The following is a 16,514-nucleotide window of genomic DNA, read 5'->3' as shown; positions in this document are numbered from 1 at the left end:
GCCACGCCGGGGTCAGCACGGTGAGGAGACGGCGCCCCCTGCTGAGCCCCACCCTGCGGCTCAGCGCTCCCTGGGGCCACGCCGGGGTCAGCACGGTGAGGAGACGGCGCCCCCTGCTGAGCCCCACCCTGCGGCACAGCGCCCCCTGGGGCCACACCGGGGTCAGCATGGTGAGGAGAAAGCGCCCCCTGCTGAGCCCCACCCTGTGGCACAGCGCCCCCTGGGGCCACACTGGGGTCAGCACGGTGAGGAGACGGCGCCCCCTGCTGAGCCCCACCCTGCAGCACAGCGGCCCCTGGGGCCACGCCGGGGTCAGCACGGCGAGGAGACAGCGCCCCCTGCTGAGCCTCACCCTGCGGCACAGCGCCCCCTGGGGCCACGCCGGGGTCAGCACTCGGGGTCCCCCTGCCCTGTGATGGGAGATTCTCACTGACTCTCCCAAATGGGAATTAACCCAGACACCCAGGCTCAGCCTCCCACGGAGGAGATCAAGGAAGGAGGGCAGAGACCAGCACCTGGCTGGGGGGCAGGGCTGGAGGAGAGTTTTTAGTTTCTGTCTGGGATCACGGAGGAGGCAGCCTACGGAAGAGGCTGGGATTTAGGGGCCCAGTCTCCCCCATCTCAAGGGGGCTGAGGCACCCTGCCCTGCAACCAGATGACGTTGGTGCTTTGCTGTATCCTGGAGAAGCAATAAACTCCTTCTAGTCTACTGGCTGGTGGAGTCTTTTCATGCCACTACGGGGGTGCAGGAGGCGCGGGGGACCCCGACGCGCCGCCACCCCCACCTTGTGGTACTGCGCTCCTCCCTGCCCCCTGCTGCGTGGGGGTCAGGTCTGGTTCAACAGCCTCCTCCGTGTTTCCCCACTGATTCCTGCACAGAGCAAGCTGAACCCATTAACTGGGAGAACAAAGGGTGTGGCCTTATTCATACCAGTTCCCGAGGATCCGTCACACCTCCGCATGGGCTAGTTAGAGATCACAGGGGGAGGTTGCGAACCGCAACCATGTCTCATGGTTGATGCAGCTCACAAAGGAGGGGGTACGAGACTCCCACACAGTCACCGACAGACCTGGGCCTAGAACCCAGGGCTACGTCTACACTGGCACCCTTTTCCGGAAATGCTTAAAACGGAACAGTTTTCCGTGATAAGTATTTCTGGAAAAAGCGCGTCTACATTGGCAGGATGCTTTTCTGGAAAAGCACTTTTTCTGGAAAAGCGTCCGTGGCCAATCTAGACGCGCTTTTCCGCAAAAAAGCCCCGATCGTCATTTTCGCGATCGGGGCTTTTTTGCGGAAAACACGACTGTGCTGTCTACACTGGCCCTTTTCCGGAACAGTTTTCCGGAAAAGGACTTTTGCCCGAGCGGAAGCAGCATAGTTTTTCCGGAAAAACACTGACGATTTTACAGGAGATCGTCAGTGCTTTTCCGGAAATTCAAGGGGCCAGTGTAGACAGTTGGCAAGTTATTCCGGAAAAGCGGCTGATTTTCCGGAATACGTGGCCAGTGTAGACACAGCCCAGGAGTCCTGGCTCCCAGCACCCCCTGCTTTCACATCCTGCACCCCACTTGCTTCTCAAAGTGGGGCATACAATCCAGGAGTCCTGAGCCGAGCAAAGTGGAATGTTACAACAAAATTCGCTTCCCATCAGAATGCGTTGCCTCTATGAAAGAGAAACGTTCCCTAGGAACTTCCCTGTTTTATGTAAGAGCTGTCACACTGGGTCAGACCAAAGGTCCATCTAGCCCAGCGTCCTGTCTTCTTACAGTGGCCAATGCCAGGTGCCCCAGAGGGAATGAACAGAAGGGGGAAATCATCAAGTGATCCCTCCCGTCGCCCATTCCCAGCTTCTGGCAAACAGAGGTGAGGAACACCGTCCCTACCCATCCTGGCTAGTAGCCATTGATGGACCTAACCTCCATGAATTTATCTAGCTCTTTTTTGAAGCCCTGGTCTTCACAACATCCTCTGGCAAGGAGTTCCACAGGTTGAAGAAGGAATAAGCGCTTCCGTCAGCAGTGGGGGTTCGGTCAACAGAGCGTGAGCGCCCCGCATTGTGGTCGAGAGCCAAGATTTGAACGCAGGTCAACCATACGGCAGCCACTGAACGTGCCCAAGAATGGAGGCCCACCTCAAACCTCCACCCGCTCCTCTCCATGGGCCAGGACTAGTCCTTTGGCTAGGCTTCCTTTAGGAAACCCCCAGCAACAGGTCGATATGAAGTCACGACTGAGACAAAATGCTCCCAAAAGACTTACTCTTCCGGCGAGAGGAGAGACCAGCCCGTACATGATGGATGCACTGAGACCTGGTTTGATGCGCCCTGGGGCGATGTGCAGGTACTGTGTGGATGAGGACAATATGAAAACCTATTGAGACACGATTCACTTGGCTCTCTTGGCATGGGGCTGGCTCGCCCTTTCGGAATCCTGTGGCGAATCGGAAATACCGTCTCCCCAACAGGCTGGTGGAAACGGACCTTTTGCTCCCATTTCATCTGGCTTTGCTGTGAGGTGGACGGGCAGCACTCCAAGGCTGTGTTTACACTGGGCCACTTATTCCGGAAAAGCAGCCGCTTTTCCGGAATAAGCTGCGAGCTGTCTACACTGGCCCCTTGAATTTCCGGAAAAGCACTGACGATCACTGTAAAATTGTCAGTGTTTTTCCGGAAAAACTATGCTGCTTCCGCTCGGGCAAAAGTCCTTTTTCCGGAAAACTGTTCCGGAAAAGGGTCAGTGTAGACAGCCCAGTAGTCTTTTCCGGAAAAAAGCCCCAATCGCGAAAATGACGATTGGGGCTTTTTTCCGGAAAAGGGCGTCTACATTGGCCACGGACGCTTTTCCGGAAAAAGGGCTTTTCCGGAAAAGCATCCTGCCAATGTAGACGCTCTTTTTCTGGAAATACTTATAACAGAATACTGTTCCGTTTTAAGCATTTCCGGAAAAGGGTGCCAGTGAAGACGTAGCCCAAGATTTTGGAACGTGTTCGAGGGCCGCACTCTGCCATGGATATTAATAGAGGAGGTGTGGGGTCTGAGATGGAGATTGGATGCAGAAGAGACTTTGGGGTAGGACTGGGGTGCAGGAGGAGGGGTCCAGGAGGGAGTTTGAGTGAAGGAGGCGGTTGTAACCTGGGGCATGGATTGGGGTGCAGGGGTTTGGGTCATGACCTAGGGCAGGAGGAGGTTGTGACCTGAGGCAGGGGATTGGGGTGCAGGTTCTGGGAGAGGGTATAGGTGCAGGAGGGGGGCAGATGGTTTGGGTTATGTGGGGTAGGGAGCAAGAGTGGGGGGCAGAGGGTTGGGGGAGGGAAGAGCTGAAGTGCTAGAGGCAGGCTTTGGCCAGGAGACTTACCTGGGGGACTCTCCGGCTACGTCTACACTGCAGACTTCTTGCGGAGTGTCTACACTGCCCGCACGTTCTTGTGCAGTACATTTACAGTAAAGCGTTGGAAAAGAGGGCTTCTCGTGCAGGAGTTATTCCTCTCCCCATGCGGAATAAGCTCTCTTGCACGAGAGCTCTTGCGCAAGAGGGCAGTGTGGACGGGTAACAGGGCTTTCTTGTGCAAGAAACCCCTATAGCTAAAATGGTCATCAGAGCATTCTTGCACAAGGGAGTGTCCACACTGCCATGGACGCTCTTGTGCAAAAGCGCATCTCTTGCGCAAAAGCACATGGCAGTGTAGACACGCTCTTGTGCAAGACCTTTTGCGCAAGAACTCTTGCGCAAAACAGTTCGGCTACATCTAGACTGGCAAGATTTAGCACAAATACTCTAAACGCAAGGGCTACGTTTACACTGGCATGATTTTCCGGAAATGCTTATAACGGAAAAGTTTTCCGTTATAAGCATTTTCAGAAAAAGCGCGTCTACATTGGCAGGATGCTTTTCTGGAAAAGCACTTTTTCTGGAAAAGTGTCCGTAGCCAATCTAGACGCGCTTTTCCGCAAAAAAGCCCCCATCGTCATTTTCGCGATCAGGGCTTTTTTGCGGAAAAGAAATCTCTGTTGTCTACACTGGCCCTTTTCCGGAACAGTTTTCCGGAAAAGGACTTTTGCCCGAACGGGAGCAGCATAGTTTTTCCGGAAAAGCACTGATGATTTTACATGAGATCGTCAGTGCTTTTCCGGAAATTCAAGGGGCCAGTGTAGACAGCTGGCAAGTTATTCCAGAAAAGCGGCTGAGTTTCAGGAATAAGTGGCCAGTGTAGACACAGCCAAGAGTTTTTGTGTTAGAGTATTTGAGTAAGAGAGCGTCTGTACTGGCATGTGCTTTTGCACTAAAGCATCCGTGCCAGTGTAGATGCTCTCTTGTGCAAGAAAGCTCCGATGGCCATTTTAGCCATAGGGCTTTCTTGAGCAAGAAATTAATGTTACCTGTCTACACTGGCCTCTTGCACAAGAACACTTGTGCAAGAGGACTTATCTCTGAGCAGGAGTATCAGAGTATTTGCACAAGAAGCACTGATTTCATACAGTAGAATATCAGTGTTCTTGCGTAAATACTCGCGGCCAGTGTAGACAGGCGGCAAGATTTTGCGCAAAAGCGACCGCTTTCGCGCTAAATTTTGCCAATGTAGACACAGCCTTCCTTGTGCAAGAAGGCTGCAGTGCAGACGTAGCCTCCATGTGTGAATAAGTATGAGCCTGAAAGGAAGGGGAAGTAGTGGAAGTGGTGCTGCTTATGCTACGTGCTATTCAAACAGGCAGCTCCTATTGGCCAGAAACCGACCAATGGGATTGTGCTGGGGCAAGGTCAGCTCATGAAACCTTCTTCCTTCCCTCACAGCAGTGTGGGTGTCAGATTGGACTTGCGGGCCAGGCTTTTAATAAGCGATTCCTTCAGCAACAGCATCACCGCAGAAATTCGAATCACGTTGCTTTCGCCAGCTCTTGCCAAGCTGTGCCTGACAGCGCTATTGATCAGGGTGACCCCTGAATGCCTCATGACCCCCATTCTTCTCTGCCCCATCTGCCTCCCAGTGGGGCCAAGGTGTCTCATTTCCCTCAGGCTCAAAACGGACCCGTATTTGAACATAAATGACCCCAAAAGGGCACCTAAGTGACATGCAAATGAGGCTTGCCCCATACCAGCTGTTCCCCACTGTTCACCAGCAGGTGGCAGCAGAGGGCGCCCTCTGCTATGGAGTTCTGGGATATTTGGGGGTCTCCAGTTGTTCTGGGCCACCCACTCTGCCCCTCGCAAATGGGCATTAAGAGCAAGCAGCCCCATCCGCCCTGCCTCTAACCACTGGACCCCGCGGCTCTCCCAGCACCCAGTATGCAACCCAGGGAGCGCTGACTCCCAGGCGTCCCTCGTCTCCCCCCACCGGACCCCGCTGCCCGCCTTGCCGCTACTCAGTGAGGAAGAGCCGCACACATCAGGAAGTCGTAAGAAAATTGGTGGTTTATTGATGACAAGTTGCAGGCCGTTATACGATACAAGCCACAGGACACAGGTTCTTGCCCGGCTGGGGAACTGACGGCTGCCCCGTCAATTGCCCCCACATCCCGGGCAGCTCCTCCCATTGGGGAGGGGAGAAGAGAAACCTCCCTCCCCCACCGGCCGATGAATCACAGCCCTGCCCCTGCAGAGATGCTGCTCTGGGGTACAGGGCGGAGCTGGAGCCGTGGGCTGGCACCGGGGGTCTGTCAGGGCAGGTGGGGATCAGAGGACTTTCTCGGAGACCTATCAGCTCATTACACACATGGACACACCACGCAGGACGCGCTTACGCCCTGCGCTGAGATGGGGCCAGATGAAAACGGGTGTCCCCAAGGTCAGCCCCCCCCCCCCCCAGTCCCGTTCTCTCCACTCCGAGCCAGCCAGCCACCCCGGCTCAGAGCCAGCGCCCCCTACAGGGGAAAAGCCGTGTCCAATCCTCCCCCGAGCCAGGCAGTCCCTTGCCCATGGCCACTAGTTACACACATAGCTAGCTAATGCGTTACAAGCCATGCTCCGCTCACCCCTCCTTCGCACAGCGGCTGGAAGAGGGAGCCTGTCGAGGGGGCCGCACTGCCATTCATGAACACGGGATACTCCCCTACCCCCGTGGGAGTCAGGAGCTGAGCCATTCCTCCGGCTCCTGTCACATCCTGAAACATGCTCCTTGCGCAACAGCCGGCCCTTTGGGGGTTGCCTCCAAGCCAGGGGTGGGCAAAAGAGCCTCTGCAGGGTGGATTTGGCTCGCCAGGCGGATGGATCCGGTCCGTGGAGGCCCTGCTGTTTCCCTACCCCCAGGCCTTAATTGGGGGAACGCCTCCTCCCGCCCAGCCAGTAGCATGTGGCGCTCTGAAGCGCCGCACGATCGCGGGGCGTGGGGGGAGAGGAGCGGAGGAGGCTTTGCGCGCTCCCCCGCCCCCAGGTCAGTCAGGAACGAGGACGACAGCTCAGCCCCAAGGGACTGGAATTAAGTACATTCGATGCATTTCCTCTGGCCTACATGAAGGTGACCTGGCGCAGCGGCACACAACCCAAGGGGGTCATGGCTGTCTTCCACGCTTTGATCCGGGCCGGCCGGCATTTTCCCGGCTCGGCCAACGTACACGCGGTGAGAGTGGCAGGGGAGCAGACTGGTGCTTTAAATTAAATGGGCCGTCACAAAATGCCCCCCCCCCCACCTTTTTTTTGGCTCAACAAAAATTTTCCCGGCTCCAGGAGTTGCAAATGAAAAAAGGTTGAGCACCACTGACTCTGGGGGACTGGTTATTTCCCAAGATGATCCATCACTATCACGAGGCCGAAGACTCGCGACCCCTCAAACCGTCTGGGACACCGAGGGCGTGTTTTCACTACAGGCCGGATGGACGGGGCAGTGAGCCGTCCACCGGGAGTCGGTTTGTTACGTCCGGTCTGGTACCGAACGAGAAGAAGAGTAAGGGAAGTCGACGGGAGAATTTCTTCTGCTGACCCAGCGTGCTGTGGACCTCGCGGTAAGTAGCTCTAAGCAACAGCGATTTGAATTACGCTACTAATTGCAGAGATTGACCTGTGTCCGTAATGCGGCCCCTGCCCTCAGAAACAAGGCTCAACATGCTCATTTCCTGGGAACCAGCTCATCCCTCGGTTCCCTTGACCAGCACCGCCTCAAGCTGGTGGTCCACAGATGGCGAAAGGATGCCCCACACAGGAGTCCTGGCCCTTACCCCCTCCGTTCGGCTAGACACATCATTCCCGCCCCAGAGCTGGGCACAGAAAAAGAAGTTACTCACGATGATTCTTCGAGATGTGTGTCCCGTGGGTGCTCCACTATAGGTGTCGGGCTTGTCCCGGCGCTGCAGATCGGAGAATTTTCGTAGCCGTAGTCCGCCAGACCGCGCATGTGTGAAGCGCGGCTCGTGCTCTTTCGCGCTGTTTGTGTTTGCGCGGTCTGGCTCCCGCCAGTTCCTCCTGATCCTCTTGGTCTGAAAGACAAAATCATAATTCCGAAGAGGGGAGGAGGGCGGGTCGTGGAGCACCCACGGGACACACATCTCGAAGAATCATCGTTACTGCACAGGGTGAGTAACTTCTTTTTCTTCTTCGAGCAGTGTCCCGTGGGTGCTCCACTATAGGTGAATGTGCAGCAGTAGCCCCTAAAAGGAGGAGGGTTCAGAGCTATCGTACTGTGGCGGTGGACAGCACCGTTCTTGCCACTGCTCCTTCTGGAAGGTGAAGGTTGGGAATGGCATAGTGTTTGGCAAAGGTGAAGTTTGACGACCATGTAGCAGCCCTACAAATGTCTTTTAGAGGTACTCCCTTCAGGAATGCCGTTGATGCAGCGACTGCACACGTGGAATGCGCTGTCGGATTCTGCAACAGTGGTCTGCTACGTAGGGTATAGCATTCCTTTATGCAGTTCACTATGATTGACGAAATGCGCTGTGCTGACAACGGTTGACCCTTAGAACGATCAGCTGTAGACACAAATAGATTGTTTGTCTTCCTGATGGACCTAGTTCTGTCTATATAGAAAGCCAGGGTACGTCTGGCATCCAAAGTGTGTAGCCGAGCTTGTTCTGCCGAGATGTGGGGCTTTGGGTAGAAAGTGGGAAGCACTATCGGCTCGTTGATGTGAAATTTCGAATTCACTTTCGGAAGGAAAGTGGGTTGGGGACGTAAAATAACTCCTTGATCAGTAAACAGAGTGTATGGAGGCAAAGCTGATAAGGCAGCCAGCTCACCCACCCGTCTTGCGGAGGTTATAACTGTGAGAAAGAGAACTTTCATTGTGAGAGTGCGGAAGTCACATGTGGCCAAGGGCTCAAAGGGTTTTTGAGTTAACGTATTAAGAACGAGCTCTAGGTCCCATGGTTGCGCCGGTTGTGTTCGGTGTGGGAAGAGATTATCTAAGCCTTTCATGAAACGTCGCATCGTCGGGTGAGAGAAAACTGAGTAACCCTCCACAGTGTGGTGTAAACGCAGTGATTGCGGCGATATGTACTCTAATAGAGGCGCAGCTGAGAGAAGAGCTCTTGAGGTGCATGAGGTAGTCCAGGATACGGTGGATGGGTGCGGAGTAGGGATCCAGGGATGCCGACGCACACCATGCGGAAAACCGTGTCCATTTGTGAAGGTAGGTGGATCTCGTGGATAATTTTCTGCTATGTAAAAGAATGTGTTTGACCTCTTGCGAGCAGATCATTTCTGTTTGTTGGAACCAACTAGGAACCATGCCATCAGTGCCAGAAGATCGATCTGGGGATGGAACAGGCGCTGCCTGTTCTGGACGAGGAGGTCGCGCCTCTTGGGCAGAGGGAATGGACGACGCGCTGACATATGATGAAGGTAAGGAAACCACGTTTGCCTTGGCCAAAAGGGAGCTATCAGGATTACAGTGGCTTTGTCCATCAGTATCTTTTCTAATAATCTGGAGATTAGAGGTGTGGGAGGGAACGCAGACAGCAGTTGATGACTCCAATTGTTTAGGAAGGCGTCTCCCTTGGAGTTCCGACCTATTCCTGCCCTTGAACAGTCTTGGGGGCATTTGGCGTTCATGCGGGTCGCAAATAGGTCCACTGTTGGAAATCCCCAGGAGTGGAATATGGTTGAGAGAACTTCCAGGTGAAGCTCCCACTCGTGCTTCAGGAAAAAATGCCTGCTTAGTGCATCGGCTATAGAGTTCTGCTGACCGGGTAAGTATTCTGCAATCAGGGAGATTTTGTGGTGGATGCACCAATTCCATAAGGCAATTGCCTCGGCGCAGAGTGACCGGGATCGGGCCCCGCCCTGCCTGTTTATATAGTATACTGTTGTCATGTTGTCGGTAAAAATTCGGACAGTTTGGGCACGAATCTTTGGGAGAAAATAACGACAGGCATTGCGCACCGCTCGTAATTCTAGGAGATTGATATGCAGCATCGACTCCTCCGGGGACCAAAGCCCTTGTACCTGATTGTGTTCCAGGTGTGCGCCCCAGCCTATTAAAGATGCGTCGGTGGTCAGCTGTATTGTCAGGTGTTGGCGATGAAATGGCACACCCGACATCAGATTCTTGGGGGCTGTCTACCAAGTTAGAGAATTTGTGACATGCACTGGGATTGATACCCGTTTTGGACATCTCGAACATTTGGAGTGTAAACCGTAGCTATCCAGTGCTGAAGGCAACGGAAGTGTAGTCTTGCATGCTCGACGACGTATGTCGTGGCTGCCATGTGTCCCATAAGCCGGAGACATTGTAGGACCGAAGGTCTGGGATTGGTGGTGATGGCCTGTATAAGGTCTTGCATTGCTTGGAATCTGGTTATTGGCAATAGAGCACGAGCACTGGTTGAATTGAGTTGTGCGCCTATGAATTGTATTGATTGTTGTGGCATCATGGCCGATTTTGGAATGTTGATGATCAGGCCCAAGGTTTCGAAAACTGTTTTCGTGAGGCGTGTCACGCGCAGAGCCTCCGCCGCTGAAGGCGCCTTGATTAGGCAGTCTAGGTAGGGGAATATTATTACGCCTAGACGTTGTAGGTACGCTGTTACTACTGCCAGTGTCTTGGAGAAAACCCTGGGAGCCGACGAGAGACCGAAGGGCAGGACCCTGTATTGGAAATGGCCCGCTCCTAATTGAAAGCGTAGGAATCGTCTGTGAGCCGGGTGTATCGCTACATGAAAGTAGGCGTCCTGTAAATCGAGGGACGTGAACCAGTCTCCGCTGTGAAGCGCTGGAATGATAGTGGCTAGGGTAACCATTCTGAAGCGGTACCTCCGTAGGTACCAGTTTAATCCTCTCAGGTCGAGGATCAGTCTCCATCCCCCTGACTTTTTCTCTGTTAGGAAGTATCGGGAATAGAACCCCCGTCCCCGGAACTGTTTTGGTACTATTTCTATTGCTCCGATGGCGAGGAGGCGATCGACCTCTTGTTGTAAGAGAGGCTCGTCAGATGGGTCCCTGAAAAGGGATGGGGCGGGGGGATTGGGTGGGGGTAGAGCAGTGAAGGGAATGGTATGCCCTAGTGTGATTGTTTGCAGTACCCATCTGTCGGTGGTGATGTGAGACCAACGGTGTTCGAAAGGTCTCAGGCGGTGGTGAAATAATGCCTGTGGAAGTTTGGGATGAGTGTTTAGCGGAATGGTGCACAGTCCCTCGACTGGGATGTCAAACTTGCTGCTTGGCATTTAGACGGCCAGATGTTTTTGGCTGAGGCCTTCTCTTCTGCTGGCGCTGACGGTTACGTTGCTGGTCCTGCTGTCTGTATTGGGATGGCTGAAAGGCGAATGATCTCTGTCTCTGATAGGGAGTATATCGTTTCCGACGGAAGGGAGGCGTATACATGCCCAGAGTCTTGAGTGTGGATCTAGAGTCTTTACCAGAATGAAGCACCTGATCAGTTTTGTCAGAAAAGAGATTCTGTCTGTCAAAGGGTAGGTCTTGAACTTTGGACAGCAGGTCTTTAGGGACTGCTGCCTGGTGTAGCAGCGAGGCCCTGCGCATGACCACTGATGTAGCTGTGGTACGCGCTGCGGTGTCAACCATGTCCAGAGCTATGTGAAGAGCTGTTCTGGAAGCTGTATAGCCTTCCTGGACCACCGCTTTAAGGACCTCCCTTTTGCCCTCGGGTAGATGTTCCAGTAGGGGCGCTAGTTTGGCATAATTATCAAAGCTATGATTAGCTAATAGCACCGCATAATTTGCCATCCAGAGTGAAAGGGTAGCAGATGAATAGACCTTCCGACCGAAGAGGTCTAGCTGTTTCATGTCCTTGTCTGGGCCACTCGGTCTTTGCTGCGGGCCCCTCGTTCTTTGTTGGGCCGCGTCGGCAACCAGAGAATTCGGTGGAGGATGAGAGAAAAGAAACTCCATCCCTTTCGCTGGAACGTAATATTTTTTGTCTGCCTTTTTGTTGGTGGCCGGTGCAGAAGCTGGCAGCTGCCATATGTGATCAACAATCTCCAGGATGGCATCGTCCAATGGGAGAGCCACCTTCACCTGCTGCGAAGGATGAAGGTTTCTAAGCAAGTGGTGAGATTTCTGCTGAACTTCCGCAAGCTGTACTTTTTGTGATACCGCCACTCTTCTGAAAAGGTCTTGAAACTGACGAAGGTCTTCCTGAAAAACAGCATCATCAGGCGAGGAAGAGGATTGGTCGGTAGCAGATTGATGTTGAGACTCATCCTCAGTGGTATGTTGTAGGAGTACCTGAGGCTCAGGTGGTTGGGGCGGCGGGATACTTGATGGAGTTGGTGGTCTGGCTGTTGCTGGTAAAGACTGACACTTCCTGTTGGGTGGTGTGTGTGAACGATGAGGAGAGTAGGACACCGCTATAATAACGATGTTCCGGTGACCTATGATAATATGAGGAGCGGTGTGGAGATCTAGAATAGTAACAGGATCTGTGAGAGGTATAATACCCATAGCGCCTGGAGCATGATGGAGACCTGGGAGATCGAGATCATTCTCTGGATCTCGGGGTAGGTGGAGGTGACCGGTGATAACGGCGTCTTGGCGAGACACGTGGGGAATGGTAAACCCTTTGCGCGTGCCTGATAGATTGAGGAGAGAGTCCTGATGAAGGAGAAGGCGGTTCAGGTGAAAATTGGATGTTATCCGGTGAGGGAGAAGGTGTAATGATTCTTCTCGATGTTCGGTGCGTGGATAAAGTGGTTCGTCCTGCAGAAGGTCGTGCAGACTGCACATCTCCTTCCATTGGTGCCGGCAGTGACATGTCAGGAGGCAGGGAACATTGTGGGAGAATAGACTCCCGAGCCGGAGTGAGTTCCCGCACCGAAGAGTCGCTCGGCGCCGGCGAGTTACTCAGTGCCGGCGAAGGGCGCGGTGCCCGAGCATCTGATGGTGCCAGGGGGCGACGCGGTGCTGGCAACGCGTTCGGTGCCGGAGGTTCCTTCGGTGCCGAGGTGGGGATCGGTGCCGTTGGAGTGGCCTGCGTCGGTGCCGCAGCTGTGGGCGGTGCGGCAGGTGTTCTCGGTGCCGCATGTGATGTCGGTGCCAGGAACGGTTTCGGTGCCAACGATGACTTAGGCGCCCGAATAGTTGCGGGCTGCAGCGCCGAGGTACTGCGGCTGGGCTTCGCCTTAGAGCCATGCACGCCCGAGGTCCCAGGTTTGTCCCCCATGTTAACACGCGTCGGGGGAAGGGAACGAGAAGGCGATGGTCTTTCCTTCGGCTTCTTTGGGGACGGCTCAGCTGAAGGAGTAGGGAGGGATTCGGGATTCGCTCCCTCTTGTGGCTGTAATGCCCTATTGAAGAAGAGCATTGTGAGCCTCATGTCCCTGTCCTTCCTCGCTCTCGCGGTAAGTTTGGAGCAGTGAGGGCACTTCTGGGGTATGTGCCCCTCACCTAAACAGTGGATGCAGAGAGCGTGACCGTTGGAGGCTGCACTTTTTAAACCCCGGAGAACCCGGCATGGTCACCTCTGTCTTCTTCTGACAGGAGTAAAGAAGAAACTATTTACAGTATGAAACTATTTACAGGTAACTTCTGAAGAAATAAAATTTCTACGACTAATACTAATGTCACTAAATAACTGCAAAGAACTAACTATGAAGTAATCTAAGTAAATCCTAAAGGTTCTTTCTCTCTCTCAGCCTGACAGAGTCTGAGGAGAAAACAGTATTCCGTCCGCGGCCGAGGACGGTCAGGAGGAACTGGCGGGAGCCGGACCGCGCGAACACAAACGGCGCGAAAGAGCACGAGCCGCGCTTCGCGCATGCGCAGTCCGGCGAACTACGGCTACGAAAATTCTCCGATCTGCGGCGCCGGGACAAGCCCGACACCTATAGTGGAGCACCCACGGGACACTGCTCGAAGAAGAACCCAGGAGTTCTGTGCCTCCAGAGGGGAAGTAAATTCGGGTCGTACGATTCGCCAAAGATTTTCCCCCCGTCACTCGCTCGAGCCTGCTGCCTCTTCCAAGGACGCGCCTTGGACAGCCCAAACGTGACGGGTTCTCCCGGCAGCGGGATGGATACAACGCAGCCCCAAATAAACCGGGGGGAAGTGCAAGCGGAGCTCAGGATCAAAATAACTCAGGGACTAAAAACCCGGCCAACCAAGTGAGCCCATTCTGGGTGGAGGAGAGACAGGGCCATTTCATGGAGGGAGCCGAGACCAAAGCCCCTCAGAGCTGGTGGCCAACACCCCCATAGTCCTTCATGGCCTGTCTCCCCCAATTCTAACTGGACCCTCCTCTCCTCCCGCAGTCCGTGGTTACATGTTAGCATCAACACACTCAGAAGAGATCCCCATGGGTTTGATCGAGGGGGAAGAAATGTACTAGGCCACGACAGTAGCCAGGACCCCCCCACACCCAGAAGCGGGTAGCCTCTGCCCTTGGAAGGAACCTAAGGGTCCCTGTGATGTCCTTCAGGACTGCACTGGGGTCTGTGCTGAGCTGGCCCCCATTAGGGGGGCGCTATGGGGTGGTGGGGAGAAGTCCCCCCCCCCCCCAGTCTGGAAAGGCAGTGGTGTCAGGGAGCTGTGAGGTCCCCGCGGGGGGCAAAGCAGTGCCTCCGTCACTTCCTAGCCAGGATGTCTGGCTGGACAGCGGTGGGGCAGACGGAAGGGCGTTCCTTCACAGCTGGCTGCAGCGTGTGGGGCAGGACCAGATCAAAGCACGACCAGCAAGGTCCCTTCCCCTCCAGTCTGCAGGGAGGGGCCTCCTGCAATCCATTTCTGCCCCCGCCCAGGCCAATACACAGGAGGGCAGGAAGCGCTACCTCGCCCATCGAGCATGCGGGCGGGCAGCAGACACCAGATCCCAGCCTCCGGCCTGGCTCCAGGAGGCTGGCGCGAGCGGCCTCCGGCCCCTTCACTCCCAGTCCGTGGGGGTGCGGATGACGAGCGGGGCGGCGTTTTTGCGCCCGGCGCGGATGCCCGGGTAGAAGAGGGGCCAGATCTTCTCGGTGAACGTGTCCGTGAAGGTGTAGATGTGGGAGCGGTCGGTCACGTTGTAGAAGGACACCCGCCCGGCCTCGTAGTCCAGGAAGACGCCCACCCGCTTGGGCTTGACGGGGAGGTGCAGTGGGGTGAAGGGGGTGGTGGTGGCCGCGTACTTGTCGCCGTTCCACAGTCGTACCCGCCAATAGCCCGTCTCGGGCAGGGCCATCAGCTCGCCCTTGCGGCTCACCGAGTCCTTGCAGACGCCCAGGGCCCAGTGCGTCTTGTCGCCCACCTCCACCTCCCAGTAGTGGCGGCCTGAGGTGAAGCCCTCGGTCGCCAGGACGCAGGGGTAGACAGTGAAGCGCCGGGGGGTGTCGGGCAGGTCCCGCAGCCGTGTGTCCACGAACTTCACGCTCTTGCGGTCCTCGGACAGCACCAGGTTGGGGTGGGCCGTGTCGGGGTCCAGGGTCACGTCCCCTGGCGGGGGAGAGAGGCCAGCTGATCAGACCTTTACCCCACCCCACACAGCCCATGAGCTCGCCCCGCACCCAACCTCCACCCCACTGCTACTCCCTTCCTAAATCACTCCCATGCCAGACCCACCCAGTCCACCCAACCTCCGTCCTCACCCACACACCACTTCAATCTGTCCCTCCATCTTCCCACTTAACCCCCTGCCCTCACCCACCACCCACCCCATTGCTACCCCCTTTCTACATTCCTTCTATGCCACCCCCAGCCCCTAAACCAACCCCCACTCACCCTCCTGTCCCCAACAACTGACTCCTTCACCCCTCCAAACCAGCGCTGTGTTCTTCCAGCCTCATGCCTCCCGACCCCCACAGCACCCTCTCCAGTCCCCAGCAACATCCCACCCCTCCCGGTTCTCACTGACCAAGGTATCTACCTCCAGAGCCTGTAGCAAAAATGTATATTGTAGTTAGTATTGGTTATAAGACTATATAGGCTGCGTCTAGAATGGCATGATTTTCCGCAAATGCTTTTAACGGAAAAGTTTTCTGTTAAAAGCATTTGCGGAAAAGAGCGTCTAGATTGGCACGGACGCTTTTCTGCAGAAGCATTTTTTGCAGAAAAGTGTCCATGCCAATCTAGACGCGCTTTTGTGCAAAAAAGCCCCGATCGTCATTTTCGCCATTGGGGCTTTTTTGCACAAAACAAATCTGAGCTGTCTACACTGGCCCTTTGGCGCAAAAGGACTTTTGCCCGAACGGGAGCAGCATAGTATTTCCGCAAGAAGCACTGATTTCTTACATGAGATCGTCAGTGTTCTTGCAGAAATTCAAGTGGCCAGTGTAGACAGCTGGCAAGTTTTTCCGCATTGCGGAAAAACTTGCCAGTCTAGACACAGCCTATAAGTGTGATGTATAATGACTTGCTTATAAGTTCTGTAACTTCTATTTCTGTCTCTCTCATGATTAGATGCTGTTACTGCAAGGCCTTGCTCCCTGTTAGGTATTGCAAATTAAATTGTACCCCTAGTAACTATTGATCTTGTCTGAAACTCTGTACAATTGTGTGGTGTGAGTGGAGGGTGTGTGTGAGTGAAAGCCAGCATAGATGCCCAGGTGATCAAGAAGAAGTGGACACTTAGGGTACGTCTACACTACATGCCTCTGTCGGCAGAGGCATGTAGATTTGTTTATTCAGCAAAGGTAAATGAAGCCGCGATTTAAATGATCGCGGCTTCATTTACATTTACATGGCTGCCGCGCTGAGCCGACAAACAGCTGATCAGCTGTTTGTCGGCTCGCCGCTAGTCTGGACGTTCCCCCTGTCGACATCAAAGCCCTTTGTCGGCAGCCCCGGTAAACCTCATTCCACGAGGAATAACGGGGCTGCCAACAAAGGGCTTTGATGTTGACAGGGGGAACGTCCAGACTAGCGGCGAGCCGACAAACAGCTGATCAGCTGTTTGTCGGCTCAGCGCGGCAGCCATGTAAATGTAAATGAAGCCGAGATCATTTAAATCGCGGCTTCATTTGCCTTTGCCTACAACCCTAATCTACATGCCTCTGCCGACAGAGGCATGTAGTGCAGACACAGCCTTAGAAGACAACAAAGACATGCAGTGTGTCTTGAGGCTGAACTGAATTAGCAGTATTAACAAACTCAGGAGACAGGCAAAGACCCTCCCAAGAGCGAGAAACAACCCTGACAATCACCCTGACAATCACCATCAAAGG

At 54.6% G+C, this 16,514-nt stretch overlaps 1 protein-coding gene across 1 annotated transcript in view; it reads right to left on the bottom strand.

Annotated features, from left to right (window-relative positions):
- Positions 1 to 5,388: 5,388 nt before the first annotated feature.
- TRIM39 (tripartite motif containing 39) overlaps positions 5,389 to 16,514 on the bottom strand; it is a 32,489-nt gene continuing 21,363 nt past the window's right edge. The window contains exon 7 of the mRNA XM_075914010.1: positions 5,389 to 14,787. Within this exon, the coding sequence (XP_075770125.1) occupies positions 14,240 to 14,787 (548 nt within the window). The 3' untranslated portion in view covers positions 5,389 to 14,239. The remainder of the gene's footprint in view (positions 14,788 to 16,514) is intronic.

The sequence above is a fragment of the Pelodiscus sinensis genome, chromosome 32 (genome assembly GCF_049634645.1).
Source record: "Pelodiscus sinensis isolate JC-2024 chromosome 32, ASM4963464v1, whole genome shotgun sequence".
Taxonomy (NCBI): domain Eukaryota; kingdom Metazoa; phylum Chordata; order Testudines; family Trionychidae; genus Pelodiscus; species Pelodiscus sinensis.
The sequence above is the reverse complement of the archived record's forward strand: the minus strand, read 5'-3'. Positions and strand labels throughout refer to the sequence as shown.